Consider the following 19,674-nt stretch of genomic DNA (forward strand, 5'->3'; position numbering starts at 1 on the left):
ATAAAGGTGACACTACAAAGACAGGCCTTCAGATAGAAAGCAAGAGAACTGCTGATGATCATCAAACCACTGATATTTTTCATTAGGATAATTTCATCAACATCTTAATCATAGGTCTAATTATAGTTTTGCAGTGTGAATCTGTGCAGGATTATTCCATTTGTTTGTTTGCACATTATCTTAAGAAACATGTAGAAAACTGTGGGAACCCGAAGACGAGGCAGCTTATCCTGCAGACAGCACACCTCATGCAGGTGTGAAACCTGTAGGGCAACGCTTCTCTTCATTTTCCGTGCATGCAGAGTTTCCTGAGGAAAAACAAACACCAAACAAGAAACATCCAGTTCCTGAGAATATTCATGGCAATCCATCTTGTCTGATCACTTGTAGTGCCATCTCAAAGGGATGCAGTCCCAGCGGCAGGATGAACTCGGTGGGGGGGCATCAGAAATGACTAGGGGGGCACAAGTCGGTCAGGGGTGCTGGCCAAGTGTGGACGGGGCAAGGGGGGGGGGTGCTCACAAAGTGCAGTCCAGGGGGGTAGAACAATAGCAGCATGTATTGACAACAACGCACGTGATGGAAATTGCGGTAAGACATTTCTACATGGACAATTAATAACCGGGGGTGGGGGGGGTAATATTCAAACTGGGGGGGCACTGGATCTAAACTGAGGGGGCAAAGCCCTCTAAGGCCCACCTATAGTGCCGGCCCTGCAGGGATGCTAGTTTAACTCATATGCTGTAAGACTAGATACCAATTTAAGATTAACTTCCATGCAAATGTTGCAGCTTGGCTCTTGAATGATAAAATGAGTGTTAAATGTGAGATAAATACTTTTTTAAAACCATGTCTGACATAATCAATAGCATCTGATGAGCTTAAGTGTTTTACGTCTCTATAACCTACTGTACCTCCAACCTTCAAAACCATATCTTCCCTATACCCTCTCTTGTCTCAGTCCAGATCAGGATGGCACATCTGCCCAACTTCTGCCTCCTCACAAGTCACAAGAGCGCACCTGTAGCGCACATGTATGACACAATCCTTTTGTTTTGTTTTAGTTCCACTACATGTTTGCTATTCAAGACTTTTTTTGTTATAGTTGACATATGTTACTGTATCTGCAACAGTATTTTCTGCTTCGCTGTTCAACTCTTAGTGTATTACGCTGTATACCACATATTTTATGAAACCACTGTGCACTATATATGTTTGCATGTAACTTTTACCATGCAATACTTTTCCTGAACCTGTGGTTAAAGGCTTCAGTGAAATAAAATAACAATAGTGATATATTACATCGTCTGCGAACCCTAATGAAAGTGATTCAACAACACTATTTTAACAAATGAAATGATCCATCTGTTGTTGCAATGTTTAAAGAATGCAATAACTGTGCCAGACAATTACGCACCAAAGCGAGAGGTAGCCTTAATACGTTTATGGTATTGTTGTTTTATGAAAGTGCATACTTGAAGAGCAATCAGTCGCAATCCTTCACATTTCAAGACAGACACAGTATAAAAGTGGGTCACGGCAAAACAGGTCTGCCGCTCGCAGTCACATAGAAAGGAAAATCCCCTGTTCACCAGATAAGGTCACATGCACATAGAGGAAGAACTCAGTGGACTGCAAAAGGGGAATTCCGCCACAGTCTCTTAAAAGGGCTATGCCAATGCTGCATTTAAATTTCATCACCACAGACTGACTTTAATTGTAGCTGTTTGATAAACGGAAAATGTCTGCAACTTGCGCCTTCTTTGGGTCTCACAGCAAGCGACCACAATACATCGCCAAATGTAGCCTCCCCGAACAATAACCAATCACAGCTGTAAGGTAAAAGAAACAAAACGTCAATTTCTTCTTTAATAACACTACCTGGTTTTATTTACTTTTCCACTGTTTTATTATCTGGCTTTAATTTTCTTAAAAACAAAAATCAATTTGTGCTACTAACCCCCAAAACGTTCTATTACGTATTTGCTTCTGGTTCTAAAATTCCGAATTTAATACAAATTGCCATTATATGTTTATTAAGGAATTTAGGAAACAGACTATAACATAATTGTCATTATCTAATGTCAGTAGCAGTCGGTGAAGATTTATTTTGCTAATTATTTTAGTGTTTTGTATGTTAAGACGTTGCTATTTCATTTTTTCTTATGCATTACAAATGTAATTGTTTTTATCTTCACTTTTACTGGAAGAAATGCTTTATAATCTTTAAATATGTGTAGCTGCTGTCTAAACATTTTTTCCAGTACATTATTATTATTATTATTATTATATTATTACACATACTTTAGGACTTGTTTCAGCATTTGATTACAAGCTGAACCACTGGAACTGTCAATGAACCCTGCAGTGTTACAGCGTGTCCTCTTCTCTGTGCAGTTGGATTGCTCCCTCTCACCCCTCAAAGGTTTTCCATAGCTGACTTAAGATGCATTTTGTATTTGTTTTAATTGTATTGAAGTGTAAAGATAATGTGCATGTTATATTAAGTTGCTCAGTCTTGCAGACGAAGGTGAAGCTCATTCTCATCCGAGTAATCCGCCAGTCTTGTATCATTCTGCTGGGATTTACACACAGTGCTCGTTGGAGCTGCAGGCTGTAGTTTATTAACCCTGAGTAGCACTGAGTGGAATCAAAGAAATGTAAGCTTCACAGGTGATGTCCTGATGTTTTAAAGGGCTATCTGCCTGAAGGCAAACACTTTCAGAACTCAATAGAGATTTACTGTAAAACTTGGCATTTAAACCACCTTACAGTTGTATAAGTTTAACTGGGGAAAAAACGCCTAAGCAAACAATTAATGTCATGCATTGATTTACTCTAGTAAGTAAAAACACTTTACCCAGCATTGCGCTAATTCTCAATATAACAAATTGCAGGACATATAACTTAACTGCACAACAAAGTTATCTGTTGTAAATCTTTCACTGAAAGCCCTAATTAACATTAAAAAATAATACGTCTGTGTAAATGATGTATTCTGTGTACAATACGCAGCGAAAACTATAGATGCTACTGTTATTAGCAACATGCACACGTCGCACGCAGCCTCAAAAAAGATGCACAAATGCTAAGATAATAATATAAGAAATACAATTTCTAATAGCATATTGTGTAAAATTTAGGGGGAAACACTATAATAGCAAATTAGCGATACCTTACTGATCGCTAAGGACGCTGTGGAGAAAATACATGAAATGCAACTTCAGGATATTAAACAAAAGTTCTGTGATTACGGCACTCCATGTGCACAATGACTGGACACACCATTTTAATTGATTTGCTGCAGCAAGAGGCTGTCCAGGGCTGGTCTGCAGTATAACACGACTCTGTCAGTGTTCAAGGCTATGCTGACTCCTCCATTCTGTCGGATTAGATGTACCTACAGTTCTACAACACACACGCCACACTCTACAATTTGGCTTATATTACACACTGCCTTTGAATTGATGAATTGTTTGGGCATGAATGTCATAAGGTGGAGAGGCCCTTTAGCTGGATCCCTCCGTAGCACATTTTGAGGGTTTAGAGGCAGATTACAAAGAAGATGTATGGACAACCCTATTGTAATTGTATGGTTATATAATTCAAATAAATAAATAACTGAGTAAAGTATATAATTATTCACTTACAGCAATTATAGAAAGAATACATAGAATAAGAAGGTTGACACACACACACAAACATGTTCAATTTAAAACATTCGTTCTAAGAGTGCAGTTTTCTTTAAAATTAAAATACAAAACCTGCACCTGATCCAATGGTTTTAGCCAAGATAGCTTTTGTTTGTATCACAATAGAAATTAAATAAATCGACATCTGTCTTCATTCTTAGAACTGATGTGTTACATTCAACACATTCTGGGTTTGTACAACACAATTTTGTGTTAAAATCCACCAAAGCACAACACAGTAGTGTGTCTTTTTAACAAAGGTCTGTGTGGGTAAAACATTATTCTGTACACAAATACATTATTGTATTAAAAATACACATTGTGTTGCAATTTTGTATATTTTAACACAACGTTGTGTTAAATTAATGTAACATTCATTCTAAGAGTGTTTATTGGTTTTATTTTTCACTTTGTTTTTTTAATTTATATGTTTGTGTTTGTTTTACTGTAGTTTCAGTAAGTTTCCATGTTGCTTTTTTAATAACAATCATTAAAAAAAAAATTTCCTGTTAAGTTGGGAAGTGGTTAAAGTTGTCTTTCCTTAACGTAAAGCAAATATTTATCTGTATTTGGTCTTAAATGGTTCAGGGAAAATAATGATTAAAAAAAAATCTCACATACTACTTTTTAAAATATAAATAAATTATATATATATATATATATATATATATATATATATATATATATAAGATTTTAATATTTTACATATTCTTTCAATAAAATAAATGGACTGACAAAACACATCATCTTAAACATTACCAACTGAAAAACTGATGACAGAATCCAAAGTAGCAGCATTTAATAACCAAAAACAAACAAGAAAAACCTCTCATTAGGGCCTTTTATTTAAATTTACGGATAGCATTCCAATCTGAAGAGAGGCAACATGCACACAGTAAAGATGTCACCTGAACACAGCAACGAAAACCACATCCTGGAAAGGCTGCGTTTTGGCTGATTAAATGATTCTAATATCAAAGTCAGATGCTTGTCCTGTGGTTTCTTTACTGAAATGCTCCACCACAGGTTGGGTGACAGGTAGACTCCTAGGCTTCTTCATTCATAAGATGCCACAGAAAGAAAAAAAGAAAAAGAAGAAGTCACCTATTCTCGGAAACAAGGGCTCCACTCATGTTGCCTCACACACTTGCAGATTGGATCTCCGATTAACTGCACAAATCTGCAGGTATCAGCCCATTCAGGACAGCTGGGGCTAAGAGTGGGTGTGACAGTGCAACAGGAAAGAGGTCAAAATTCCACCTGTGATCTTACTGTAATAGTGGTTCACAACCGCCTGTCACACAGAGCAACACTATAGATCTACTGATTATTTAATAGGGCTCATTCATCACTCTCCTAACAGAGAATCTCTCATACAGACATACTGGGACCATTTGAATGATGGGGACACTCGATTGATTTTATCTTGTTATAGATAGCACATTGAAAGTAACAACAACACGGCACTGATGTAATGATGATAATAGATTCACCATTTAAATGATTCTTTAAAGACTGGTGACACAATATTGGGCTAGAGATTACTTGATCTCATGTATTAACCTGTGCATAGTAAATATTGCCTTTGTTGGGCAGTTGGGCAGTCCCAGTTATAAGTAACAGCAAGTGTTGGAAGTTAGTGACTATTTGTGTTCTTGGTGACAATAGTCTTTGATCTGCTGTTCATATCAGGACAGTGCAGCAGGTTGGAATCAGCCTCCAGTATCAGTTGAAAATGTGTGTTAATGTGCGTTAAAATTAATGGGGAGGGCATTAGAACTAGAATAATGTGCACTGGAAGGCTGTGTGTGAAATGAGCTACTGCAGGGGAGATGCCGCTGCATTGTACTCTACAATGAAGTGCCCCTGGTTCATATTTTGGGAGGGTGTGCTATAGATTATGCATGTATTTTCATTAGTAGATTTTCTATTTGTAACCTGGTAATGTGGGTGCCACAGTGCTGCTGATTTGCATTTTTAGAGAATTAAGTGAGGTGTAAAGAGCATCTGGACAACTTTCTACTGCTCAAAGCAATACCGCTGACCAACTAAAAGGAGAGGGAGCAGCCAGCCAAAATGAATGTACGCAATTGAACTAATTCACTGTACATGCAGAGAACCATCTCCTGGATAGTTACCAAACAGGTAACACATTGAGCCACCTATAACAGTACCATTATTTTACTTAGTACCATTTATTTTATTTTGCGCCAGGGGGAAGGATAGACAAAACAAAGTCCCCAAATCCCCTTTGTCCCGACTCTTTCATACCGTCCTCAATGAATCTGTGAAAAGAGTTTCAGTCAGGCAACAAGCTATACCACATTCAATCTTTCGTTTCACTATTATACAGGAAGTCTTTCCGTGGCATTTGTTCAGTATCTGGATAACGAGCATACATATCTTGATGTGCAGCTTTTCAATTGAGCCCAGTGCAACAGTGTGCATTAGTGGCGGAGATTCAATGGGAAGGGTGGCTGGATGCGCACGCACAGAAATAATACCAGTGGCATTATTGTGAACCCTGCTGGTCTACTCGCCTTTCTTTTCATTTGAACTGTCTAAGTTCCTCAAAATGCATGTGCAGAAGTTAATTTAGGCACCAGAAAATCGCCAGTGTTTCTTTCTGTGGGGTCTTTCCCCACTTCAGCGAGAAAACGGCACTTACATTGCATTGCCCCACTGTGTTGAACAGGAGAGTGGCTCTGCCCGAGTTTTATTTTTAGAGTTTGGAAAGTCCCCCTGCTGCTACTCCCACATCCACATCCACCCCTGCTGCACGGCTGTCATGACGGAAATATACAACTTAGGTGAATTAAACATTTTGAACAGTATGAAGTTAAAAACACACACACACACGCGCGCAACATTTGAACTTTTATGTAGGTAATGGAAATTATTAGATATAATTTACCCATACTGCTGCAGATTTCCAGGTAAGCTTCATTTCACCGAGCAGCCTGTTTTCGGGACGCGAGCAGCCGGCGAGCTGCGGTCCTGCAGCGGCTGCGTGTTACCGTAAGCGTTACTCACCGGCGCACCGATCCAGAGCTCAGAGACTTTCATATTGAATGTTATGCGCAGTTTTATTGTTGATGTCATTTGAATGTATACTGAAATATAAGACAATTGAACGTGTTTCGCATTTTAGTATAACAGTGACAGCGTTGCTCTATGCTTGTTTGCGCACCTGGCGATGTGCTTTTTTTCTTCTTCCTAAAACCAGCCTTGCCTGACTACAATGTAAGTTCCAATAAGAGCAAAGTCGTCTGACTACAAATATAGTTTTCGTTTATATATGTTTATACTAGAAATGTGACTGCAGAACAACCTGTTCTCTCTCTCTCTCTCTCTCTCTCTCTCTCTCTCTCTCTCTCTCTCTCTCTCTATATATATATATATATATATATATATATATATATATATATATATATATACACACACTGCTCTAAAAAATTAAGGGTACGCTCCAAGTTCAGAAATCAATGTTAAGTGTTCCCTTAATTTTTTTTAGTAATATATACGTATAGGCCTGTGTGTGTATGTATGAGTACTGTATACTGTCTCTGTGTATATGTACGTATATATATGTGTGTGTATGTATGTATGTGAGTACAGTCTCACATGTTTTAAATGTTATATATATATATATATATATATATATATATATATATATATATATATATATATATATATATATATAAACATTTATTTGTATTATATAAGTGAAAAGTGGACCAAATAGTAACAAACATCGTTGATTACAACTGTAAAGTGTTTTGTTGTATCAGTTTTATCTATTGGAAGTTATGCATTATGTAATGCCATTTGTTACCTATACTGTACTATATTGACGGCCTCATCTTTTTCTACAATGCATGCAGGGCTTTTCCCTCTTGTATGTGTGTGTGTATGCACACACACACACACACACACACACACACACAAATAATAATTGCATCATAACCATTTTGATAACCATTGAGACATAAGCCAAATTATAATACCTTTTCTAGAACATGGAGGAAAGAAGACAGCTGCCCCAGTCACTTGAAGAAAGCAACCTGGCCAAAGGGCTATTCTTGAGAGAATCCATCGCTGAAGACATAACAAAGCCGAGCAACGCCATGCCGGCCGTGCTGCACCTCAGGACCCTGCACCGGTACAGCGTGAACCTGCGCGACCCCAGAGCGGCCCGGGCGGCGGGCAGGGAGCTGCTGGGCAGGGAGCTGCTGGGCAGGGCGCTCTTTGATCGGAGTCTGCTGAGGCAGCTGGAGGACTGTGGCTGGCTCAACTGGTGCAAGCATGCCACCACCCTGGCGCCTCTGAAGAACGGGGGTAAGGGTGGGGTGGGGTTATGTGTGTATGGCATTATATTCTTGAAATCTGTTAAAGCAATCTGCATTTGTTACAACAGGACTTGTACTTGTTTAAAGAAGTATATATTCATGTTTTGCACCGTTTTTATGATATGATATGAGTTATGATTAACACAATTTCCAGTAATCTTTTTAAAGGCAACTGTTTCATTGTATAGACGTGGTAAATCAGAATATTTCCAATTTTACTTGGCAAAGAAAAACTACCGAATTCTAAATCATACCATTTAATGATTCTTGAATGTTGAATGTTGCCAACTTTTTTTTAAGACACTGATAGCGGTGTTCAACATCAACAACGATACTACTACTACTACTACTACTACTACTACTACTACTACTACTAATAATAATAATAATAATAACAATTATTATAATTATTATTATTATTATTATTATTATTATTATTATTATTATATAATACTTGTCTTTATTATCTAGGGAAAGGCAATAGCCTGCTGGACGCTGTTTCTCTGTACATGTGGGGGGTCCGGGACACTGACCTGGTGCTACGAACTGCTCTCTATAACACTATGCACCAAAATAGTCATGCTGACCTTCATATAGCAGGACACCGATGGCAGTCACTGGGAGGACACAGCGGTCACTATACTGCATGTAGGATGCCGGTAGGGTTGTCATAAATCCTTAAACATATACTAAATACATGACCAGTTCAATATGCAACAAAACAAGCCGAAATTTGTAATTGTTTATGTTACAGTAACATGTCTGTATACACTGAGGTGTTTCCATTGATTAGGAAAAAATAATACATCAGTAAACTCTAGTGGGTTTGAACCAGTGTTACAAAAGAGGAAATCAAACACTCCTTAAAAATGACTTGATATTTAGATAAAGACTTCTGCATATGTGTTGACAAAGCTGTGTCTTTACCACATCAAGTATTCAAGACAGGAAGGGGTTTTAGGAGAAATCCTGCAGTGAAATCATGTATTTCCACCATTAGCCCTCAGGCCTTAAAGTGACTTCTTTCTGTACAATATGACATGTTTATAAATATAATGTGGGGGATGTTCCAGGGCATTGTCCTAAGCTGACCGCTGATGGAACCCTCAACCTCCATTACAGATGACATTAGAAATATCTGATTATTTGAACTTTACTGCTGTGTCTTGAAATCTGTAGAATGCACTTTGGCACGCAGGAAACAATAGAGAAATATGTGTAATGTTGGCGTTCTGTACTGTACTGGATACCTAGACATAGAGAGAGAGAGAGAGGGAAGAAAAAATCCTTTCATGATAAAAATCTGCCTTCCTGAAGTCTGCAAATTTCAGCGTTGCATAGCTGTGCTTATGCATTGCACCTGTGGCTACACTGATAGACAATCAGACGGGTAAATAGATCACTGAGACACTTCACAGGCAGGACGGTTTCTCAAAGACATTTCAGTGTGGTGTAAATCCCCTTGGCTCGACACACTTACAGGGGCAGGGAAGTGTGCAGTGTTATTGCTTAGGTTGAATTAACTGCTCCTGATCATTGAAAAATTGGTATTATACTATAAACCACAATTCCTCTTTATCAATGTTGTGCTCCGTCAGGTTAGCTTCCTACATGCAAGCCAAGACATGCAAACCTGAGGCCGTGCAGGCATTGGCTGGAAATGATGAATGCACCGTGAGTCATGCACAAACAAACTCCATGTATAAAGTGCAACATGTCTATGCATTCCTATAACCAAAGCCACTACAGTGCCTCTTCAGAATCCACTGCATGGATTCCTTTCTCAGTTTCTTGTATCGGTTTTACACGTCTTTAGTAGGTATGGAGGCGAGTGTGTGAATTGAAAGACACTATAAAGCAGCCAGTTCAGTTCATAAGGTTATGAAGCAAATTAGGAAAACAGACTTCAACTTTTTTTTCTCCAGACATAAGATTAATAACTTGCAGGATCTAGATGTTGTTCGAGTTGGCAGCCAACTTAGACTGGGCCACACAAATAAAATATGGATGAAGATGTTTTTTTTTGTATTGTTCTGTGCTTGATCCAGATGTCCAACGAAGAATGGAAGGCGATTGTGAAGGTGGCAGATCCCAGATCAGAAGTTGAACCCCCCCCCATCATTTCAAACCAAGACATCTATCTCTTTGTCTTAGCCAACATTATCCGAAGGCCAATTATAGTGTTAGGGGGTAAGTGGCTCACATTTCTATGGTCTATCTCTAACAAATTTGACAACTACAACCAGAAGGCATAAGGCCGTGCTGTACAGGCCTTTGGAAAAGAGGAGGTACCACCTGTTTGTGGAGATCAAAGACATCTGGGGGCAACAGTGTAACCTGGTTTTAGAATTAGTCAACATCTAAAGACCCCAGTGCTGTTTGCAAGAGTAATTTTGCCCAGGGCTCAAGAGGAGGCAGGAGGCAGCGTCACATTAAAGGGCGTGAAACATGGGCCACCCAAGTACAGAGCAAAATCTTTCCCAGCACCTTGTAATCACAAAATAACAAAACATTTATGGCCCCTCTTCCTTTTTGTGGGGTGGCAAAACCTCCTGTTAAAAAACACTGCCCAGGAGGACCTTTCAAAATGCGAATTTATGTGACACTTCCATCAAGTCCGCTATCCAAGCTCGCTGGAAGTGGTATGGGATGGGCACACAGTTACTTCGAATCACATAAGATAAATTAAAAGGAGACGTGTTACAAATGGACCCTTTTCATTTTGTTGGCAGCCCTGGTTAATGATTCCAGTTTTGTTCCTTTGCTTAACCAGGAAGCACAGAGGAAGCAATTGATGCTTCCTCCAATACCCCTGCCGGACCTGCTGGGATTTATCTGCCCCTCCTCTGGGACTCGGAGAAATGTTACGGATTTCCTGTTGTTCTGGGATGTGTGTATCCATTCTGCTGTTTCACGCCACTGCTCAGTAACAGCCCCTCAGCGCCCGGTAAGGAGGCCATTTCCTTTCTTGTTTTTTTTTTTTGGTTTCAATTCTCCGGTTCTTGTCATTTTCTGTGAACAGGCTCATGTTGTGTTTGCCCTACAAGCTCAATGAATTCCTTTCTTTTTGGTTATGATGATGAGTGTGCTGATAACTGGCTGACCACTGGAGCCAGCAAATACAATAAGTGCATGTATCTCTGTAGTGTGGAGGGATGGCAGTTCCTGTGGTTTATGTAAGAAATGAAGGCACTGTGTACGACAACCACAGTTACAAAAAACACAAATCATAGTTTTGAATTGAACCAATAGGAATTTTTAATTCTCTTAAAATATCCAACATTCCAATATCTGATATTAAATTATATATATACACCGATCAGCCATAACATTATGACCACTGACAGGTGAAGTGAATAACACTGATAATCTCGTTATCATGGCACCTGTCAGTGGGTGGGATATATTAGGCAGCAAGTGAACAAGTTGATGTGTTAGAAGCTGGAAAAATGGGAAGCGTAAGGATCTGAGTGACTCTGACAAGGGCCAAATTGTGATGGCTAGACGACTGGGTCAGAGCATCTCCAAAACTGCAGCTCTTCTGGGGTGTTCCCGGTCTGCAGTGGTCAGTACCTATCAAAAGTTGTCCAAGGAAGGAAAAACGGTGAACCGGTGACAGGGTCATGGGCTCATTGATGCACATGGGGAGCGAAGGCTGGCCCGTGTGGTCCGATCCAACAGATGAGCTACTGTAGCTCAATTTGCTGAAAAAGTTAATGCCATTTCTGATAGAAAGGTGTCAGAACACACAGTGAATTGCAGTTTGTTGCGTTTGGGGCTGCGTAGCCGCAGACCAGTCAGGGTGCCCATGCTGACCCCTGTCCACTGCCGAAAGCGCCTACAATGGGCACGTTAGCATCAGAACTGGACCACGGAGCAATGGAAGAAGGTGGCCTGGTCTGATGAATCACGAGTTCAAGGTGTTGACTTGGCCTTCAAATTCCCCAGATCTCAATCCAATCGAGCATCTGTGGGATGTGCTGGACAAATAAGTCCGATCCATGGAGGCCCCACCTCGCAACTTACAGGACTTAAAGGATCTGCTGCTAACGTCTTGGTGCCAGATACCACAGCACACCTTCAGAGGTCTAGTGGAGTCCATGCCTCGACGGGTCAGGGCTGTTTTGGCGGCAAATGGGGGACCTACACAATATTAGGCAGCTGTTCATAATGTTATGGCTGATCGGTGTATATATATTCTAAATTCAGTTAGAACATTCAATCAAAATACTGTATATATATATGTATAAGACAATATGTATATTTATATGTTATATGTATATTAATATATGTATATATATGTTTGCACACACTGAAAATATTCTGGGTCATATCAACACCTTATATGATTTACAATAGCAAGACAGTCTTGTTCCAGATGTCATTCATTCCATTTTAGCCCCTTGCGGTTTTATTTCTGCCGTATAAAATTAAACAACAACAACATTTCTGAATGGAACGGAACATGACTGCATCACTAGTGTCTTTGAGAGCACAGAAGGAGTGACTCTCTGTTGGGGAAATTCCAGAGGCAGCTCCACTGTAGTCGTTTTGCTGTGAGGACCACTCTCCCACTTAGAGGTGATGCAATACGATTGTTGAAATGTCTCGTCAGCCAAGACAAAACGAAACTCCTAAGAGTCACAATAAAAAATGCTTTAAATGATCTATTCTAAGGAGGAATTGGAGCTTCCAGTTTAAAAACATCGAAGGACTATCACAAAATGCAAGAAGAGTTGTGGTCAAGTACAAATATGCTCAGTGCATAGTGCTTCATTTTAAAGCACTTCACTTAAATTGCTTCACTCCAACCACTAATTGAATGAGTAACAATTTATTTTAAGTGAGAAGTTACCACACTGATGAAGGGGTGTATGGAACACTTACAGTACGGCCTACCTACAATGGCACATATTAATACTGTCCCTGAATATGGTTGAACAAATTAAGTGAGTATTTCTCTGCCAACCACATTTCTCTCATGAATTTCCAGCATACTAATATTCCACCTCATGTGAAACTAATACATGTAGTACCAAAGTCCATTCATCGTTCCAGCTCAAAGTGCACATTTAACTTCATGCACGATGTAATTGATATTCTTTAAAATATATATATAGCTTATGCAGATATGTTATTTTTGTCACACGCATGGTGTGTCGCTACACTTGTATTTACGTCACTGTGGAGGGTAAACAAGGCAATGTTATATTGACATAACAAAACTGTAAAAACAGCGTGCCAGTTCGCAATGGTTCTGTTCTCCACAGGACCTGACTAATTTAACTTAAAACCGAGGGACCTAGTCAAACCAGTTTAAAACTTCTGCAGCTGTTTAGCAGGGGTGTGTTACATATACAGTAACGTTAGGCTGAACAATGAAGTATTGTGCACAAATACTGAAGGACTGTCCACACACCGGGAGATTTAATAAGATCAAACTAATGTAATGTTTTTGTTTAAAAATTCCAGTTGAGCCAATGCATTGGATTTAAAAAGCACACCACTTCCTCGTTATATAGCTGGTGTTGGGGTTCAATAAAAACGCAATATATCGAGGCTGCAATTTAGGGAGACACAAATGTAAAATAATAAATTAATAAATGGTCGCAAATACTGGACAACTAACTTTTGTTTTACTGCAGGCCTCAGAAATTATAATGAGGGGGTGGTGTATTTCAGTTGTTGCTAAGAAAGTGTTAAGCAGAGCCTTAAAGAAAATCCTAAGTGTAACTAACTCTGAAAAACCTAAACATATCACAGTTTAAGGTCAGACTCACCTTGAGTCCAAACATACCCTTAAACCTAATTCATGATTTCTCAAGTTGTCAAATCAATGTTCTTCTATATGTTGTGGGCTTTACAGCATTTCTTAACTTTCTGTTGTATAGAAATTGAAGCACTGCCCCTGGTAATAGACACTAAGCACAGAGTGAAGGAGCTGCCAGTACATTTCCTCCCAGAGCCTGACCAGAGCACCAAACAGCAATCTCTTAGAAAGTACCTGCATCTCAGTGACGTGTTTTTTGGAGACAGCAGTATCAGTGTCGCCAGGTGAGAGTTCTTTTCAGGGTGGTACCATAACTAAACACCGTCATTCACACAAATTTATTCTGAAGTGTCTGTTTGTTTGCTCCACTTGCATTTGTTCCACAGTAATGAGTTTGCTTGCTGGAGCTGTGAATCTGTATACAGAGGACTTACAGCAAAATGCCTTTACAATTGGCACAATGTCCTCTAGAGATTAAAGCAGCTTTTTCATCACAGGGATTAAAATACTAAAACCATTTTGTTCCTGTACTTTTAGGCTGGAGAGTCGTAACTTACCAGAAAACCTCAACTTAGTCCAGGACTATTTTAAGTTGGTGAACTATGTGTGTGCTCAGCTCAGTCATGAAATGCAGGGAGCTCAGGATATCTGCAGGGAGCAGGAAAACCAGGCATCCTCAACATGCTTCTCCATCACCAAAGACAAGTGTGCCACAGAGCACTGTCTGTACTTCGCCTCCAAGTACACCTGGCCATACTGCCACGAGTGTCGGGAGGCCTCCCACGGCCGAGCCCTGCCTCCGAAGCCGCCTTCTGCAAAACCCGGACACAGGGAGGGATGGAAGGACACGAGAGAGTACAGCTCGGGCAGCTGCTTCTACGGAGACCGACCCGCCAAAGTCCAACTTCCTGCTGGTCCGGCGTCTGCCCCCTCTGCACCTTTCTCCCCCGCACATCCGCCTGAGAGCAGAAGCCAGGGCTCCAGCTCCCAGCCCCAGAGGACTAACCCAAGCCAGGAACGCAAAAGCACCGTCCATTTTGACCCCTGTCAGCCATCGGGTAATGTGTCTCCACAGAGGACCGAGGGCAAAGCAGTCAGGCCTGTGCCGTTGCATGATGAGCCCTGTGAGGGGACGGAGGCCTTGCTGTGTGGGAGATGCATAGCTTGCAAGAAAGAGACCCGGACCTTTAATGGCCTGTGTTTCAAATGCCTGCAGACAGAAGAGACGTCCAACCCCAGGGAGGAGGCTGAGCCGTCGCTGTCACCGAAAGTTCAGGACACTGGTTCCCAAAGTGAAAGGCAGTTCATGGAGAGGTGCATCACCCCAGGGTGCATGTACTTTGGCACCTTCGAACACAATGGTTACTGCACCTTGTGCTACTTTAACCAGGGTGAGCAGATTCAAATTTTCACTTCCTTTTCCTGGTGTTTTTCACAATTACACTTAGATGCAATGCTGCACTAATGTTTAAAATTATACGTATACATCTGGATTCTCTGGCTCAAACACATGGCATGTGCATGCAGTGGGCTGCAGCACAGTAATGCACCCCCCAACCCCCCCCCCCCCAGTTTTCTCTTGGTTCAGTCAGCGTACAGCAAACTCTCACTTCTTATTCAATATAATTTATTATTTATTCAAGTCAACCAATCACTGTTTCAAATAATGGGTGAGAATATTCTCAGCTGTTATACAACTGTCTTCATACGTGCTGGGTGAGAAGTGTGTTGATTGTGACCCGAGGCCTTTGCTTTCCAGACAGAGCTCCGGCCTCTCGATCACAGGTCCGCCAGCAGGAGACCCCAGCAGACCCCCCCCCTCAGATCTCCTCCATTCTCCGTAAGATGCCCAAGTGCAGTGCTCCCGGCTGCAACATGCTGGAGACCCCTGGTTTTAACAGCTTCTGTGAAAAGTGTTTCCTGACCCACAACAAAGGCACGCTAGAATCAGAACTGAACTCCGGACTGACTCGAGCAGAGCCGTCTATCCAGGTGAGAAAGGACAGCGGGGGAAGGGAAACTGGGGAGGACTGAAGACATATGACAAAAAGCTGTGCTTTGATTAATTTCTTTATTTTGTATATTTGCAGATATTACAGTTCATTGCTAGACTTTGCACATAAAATGTTTATTTTAAGGTCCTACACCCATTAGATATGTGTGTTTGGTAAGAAATAATATTGGTCTGTTTGTCTTTTGAATTGACAGTTATACGCAAAGGAACATTTGTACCTATATACAGGAACACAACACTGATAAAAGGATCAAATCTGGTGGAAAATGTAAGAAGTGAATTGGTTGAAAGAAAAAAACAAATGGAGACATAAAACCCAGGTGCTTGCTATTCAGTGACACCTGCTGATGAAAACCTGTCATAACAAATTAAATGTAGAAGTCTCCGACCAGCATATTATTAAAATAATGAATATGTATTTTAAAAGTGTAGGAAGGGACTGTTCTTATTGGGCAATTAACCTTTTTATTGGATAAATTTCCATAATAAAATAAAGACAGGTTGGGCATATACTGGCCCTGTTAAACACCTTTCTTTCTGGGTGAAAATATTGTATACATATGTACATATATATTGACTTATTTGTTATTTTTCCTCACCCATTTACTATCCATTTTCCTTCATATGATTTCAGAGACAGGCAAAACCAATTGATGGTTACTTCAGGCCCCCGGCCCAAGAGCCCCTGCAGGAGAAGATGAAACTGGCAGCCTGTGTGGAGAGGAGGACAGGCCCCACTGGCCCCACAGGAAACTCCCAGGCTGCGGGAGAACTAGACAGAAGACAGTGCAGAGACCGTGCATGTGTGAACTTTGGCAACACAAGATGTGATGGATACTGCAATCACTGCTATAAAAAGTATCGCAAGTAAGTTCAAACTGTCAGTCAAGGAAAGTAGAAGCCGCCTCACAGCACTTTAATGTCAACTGTGTATATAGTGTATATGTATATCTATAAATAGTTTTATTTTTTTAAAGCTTTGTGCACAATTACTTCCCTGTAATAAAGTTTACCCTCCTCAACTTCAGATGCACCAAATTGTTTGAACAATAAGATATTTGGTTCCTTTTTTTTAACAAATTATAATAATAATAATAATAAAAAAAAAAAAAAACACTGCTTTATTTTATGGGGTGGGTTTCTGTCCTTCTGAAGAGTCTAAACATCCCTGAAAAGGAAAGGGGTTTTAGGTACAGCTTTATAATAAACAGAAAATCTGCAGTTTATTATGATATGGCATTGTATTTTCTGTGTCATGCTATATTAAATTCCAGGAAATTATCATGTGCTCCCAAAGCACATATTATGGGCAATTCCCCCCTCTGCTGACAGAAATATGAAGTTGCAATGGAGAACATTAATACTCATCCAGACTGAAATTGGGCAAATTTAAACTGATACTTGTTTCGACTACAGACAAGGAAAAGGGGATTTTTATTACAAATCAAACACAGTAATAGAATACTCTGTGCCTTTTAAATCTAACCAGACTCTCTGCATCGCTTCAGGGATGATCCCCGCTTCATTGAATTGCCTTTTGTTGCTATTCTCTTGCGAGTTCACTTAAATATTTAAATTTAAAACCTGAACAAGCTCTTGTGCCTCCTTGGTAGTTTAAAAAAACAAAATAAAAAAGGCCAACCTTTCTCCATATCCATACAGTTTGACAAAAGGAAAAACTAACTTTAAGTGAAACATATACTGTAACAGCCATAAACACAGAGGGATTTTTAATTGCCTAGTGCCCTGCATTATTTATTGGAGCTATTTTCATACCATTCCTTGCTGAATATTTAACAGAGACATACTTGGCACTGCCTGAAGCTGAAGAAAACCAAAAGTTAACTGTTCCTAAGGCTGCTGACTTGTCCAGTGTATCACAGTGCACTAAAAATGCATGAGCACATGTGCCACGAAATGTAACATGAAATAAAGAAAAACAAGCAATCAGTAAAGATGAATAAAGCCTGCATGTATTTAAACTAAATTATTTCCTGACAGAATTATTATTATTATTTATTGCTTAGCAGACACCTGTATCCAGGGCCACTTACAGTTTACACCAGAAGCAATTTAAACCATTACAAAAGCACAGCAAGAGAATCAATACAAAATACAATTTAAATCATTACAAAAGTGTAGTAGTAAAATCAATACAAAATACAATAAGCAGATATGCTAGTTCAAAGAGCTAACAAGTGCAGACATGATGCAGTTAAATCTAGGTATGTGGTAAGGGAGGGGGTAATAAAACAAACAGAAGGCCTGTTTACTTGGGACTTTTTTAGTGTACACCAACATGTAACCATAATTCTATCAATTAAACTTTACTTCAATGCAAAGTTTAGCAAAATTATATATTTTAAAATTGAAACAACTTAAATGTAATTAATACATACATTTGTCAAATGTTTACATTTTTTATTTCTGATTTTGTTATTGTGAAGTAGTAAAGTGATTAATTAGCCTAGCGTTTAGGTTAAATAAGATTTCTGCTCACCTCTGATACATTGTAGTGCAGAAGTAGAAACACAAATATATAATACTTAATATAATTCAAAATGCTAATTTTAGCGGGCGAGCTACACATAGCCGTACATATGACCTGCCTGTAGAGATATCCGTAATTAATACCCTACTTTGTCAAATGTTCAAATTTAGAAATGTTCAGTCCATGATATTTTTCTTGAACTTCCAAATTGTAAGTCAAAACAGATATGGCAATTCATTAGCCTAACAGCTAATGTATCCTTTTTAGTTATATACTGGACTTTAAAATGTTATTGTATGAATGGATGATGATACAATCGCCTGTGCTAGGTTTGCCTTTGAAGTCCTGGTTAAATCACCTTTTTCATCCTCTGCAATCTTCTCAGAGTCTTTGATGCTGTCCATATGTTGCAGTAATTTTGCTCTCTCCATTTTTACAAGACAACACAAGGTGTCCACTTCCTAATTGATCCCTTTGGAACACCCGGGTGTTCTATTCCAGAGTGTTCAGAACGCTGCTGAGATGCTCCTTCCTTTGTCTCACCGCACACCCCTTTCAACAGCACAGTCGCACAACTTCAAACAGTCAGAAGAAACCAGTAACACTCTGCAGGCCTGTACTGTACATATGCCACAGTTTGCCAGAATTCCCAGGAGTCCAGTGATTGAATGTTGTGACATTTCGAATGCTATATTTACTTTCCTTGCATATTCCACACGTACTCCGTCACTACAGACATTACAAACAGACGAGTAAAATCCCTGGTGTTTGCTGACAGATTTCCACGTCATAGGTAAGCATACAAAGAATGTTATGCCCTGCAAATTAATACAAATTCTCACAGCCGAATAAAAGAGCAACAGATATATGCTTTTGGCATGACCAAAAATAAGCTAATACCGTTTTCTTTGAGAAGACAGATGCATTGTGTATGCTGCCATTTATGCTATACACTGGAAACATGAATAATAGATGTGTGTATTTTACTTTGCTCTTACATATTATTACCATAAGATGGAGACATACTGTAATGCTTTTTGTTTAGGTTTTATCATAAACAAAGGGTTTGCATTGGCAGATTCCTGCAACATTTCTACAAAAAATAAAAAAATAAATCTTGTGCCATTTTTGTAGTCTGTGTAACTTACTTATAAGAAACTACACAACACTACTGAATCATATTGTTAGGCAGGGAACAAGACTCCTAGCAGGCAGTGAAGGACATTCTCAACAGATGGGACAATTATTTTACAAGTAACGTGTTGGGGAACGTGATGCCTTGATATTGGTGGGGGGGGGGGGGGGGCATTACACATTTGCTTTCAATTCTTTTTTTGCTTTATTTCATGGTCCATTCT

The 19,674-nt window shown here is 39.6% G+C and overlaps 1 protein-coding gene across 2 annotated transcripts; it reads left to right on the plus strand.

The window, feature by feature from the left end:
- The first annotated feature begins 1,619 nt into the window (after window positions 1–1,619).
- Window positions 1,620–19,441, plus strand: LOC136763399 (tumor necrosis factor alpha-induced protein 3). 2 transcript variants are annotated; one of them, XM_066717380.1, is made up of 9 exons: window positions 1,620–1,839; window positions 7,709–8,030; window positions 8,513–8,700; window positions 10,090–10,231; window positions 10,815–10,988; window positions 13,933–14,095; window positions 14,349–15,202; window positions 15,571–15,803; window positions 16,020–16,449. In XM_066717380.1, the coding sequence occupies exons 2-9, from the start codon at window positions 7,712–7,714 to the stop codon at window positions 16,065–16,067; spliced, it is 2,121 nt and encodes a 706-aa protein (XP_066573477.1). In that variant the 5' UTR covers window positions 1,620–1,839; window positions 7,709–7,711; the 3' UTR covers window positions 16,068–16,449. The 2 variants fall into 2 exon arrangements, with proteins under 2 accessions (XP_066573477.1, XP_066573476.1); XM_066717379.1 differs by lacking the exon at window positions 16,020–16,449 and adding an exon at window positions 16,460–19,441 and having other exon boundaries at window positions 1,624–1,839.
- Window positions 19,442–19,674: the final 233 nt, after the last annotated feature.

Source organism: Amia ocellicauda, chromosome 11 (assembly GCF_036373705.1).
Source record: "Amia ocellicauda isolate fAmiCal2 chromosome 11, fAmiCal2.hap1, whole genome shotgun sequence".
Classification (NCBI taxonomy): domain Eukaryota; kingdom Metazoa; phylum Chordata; class Actinopteri; order Amiiformes; family Amiidae; genus Amia; species Amia ocellicauda.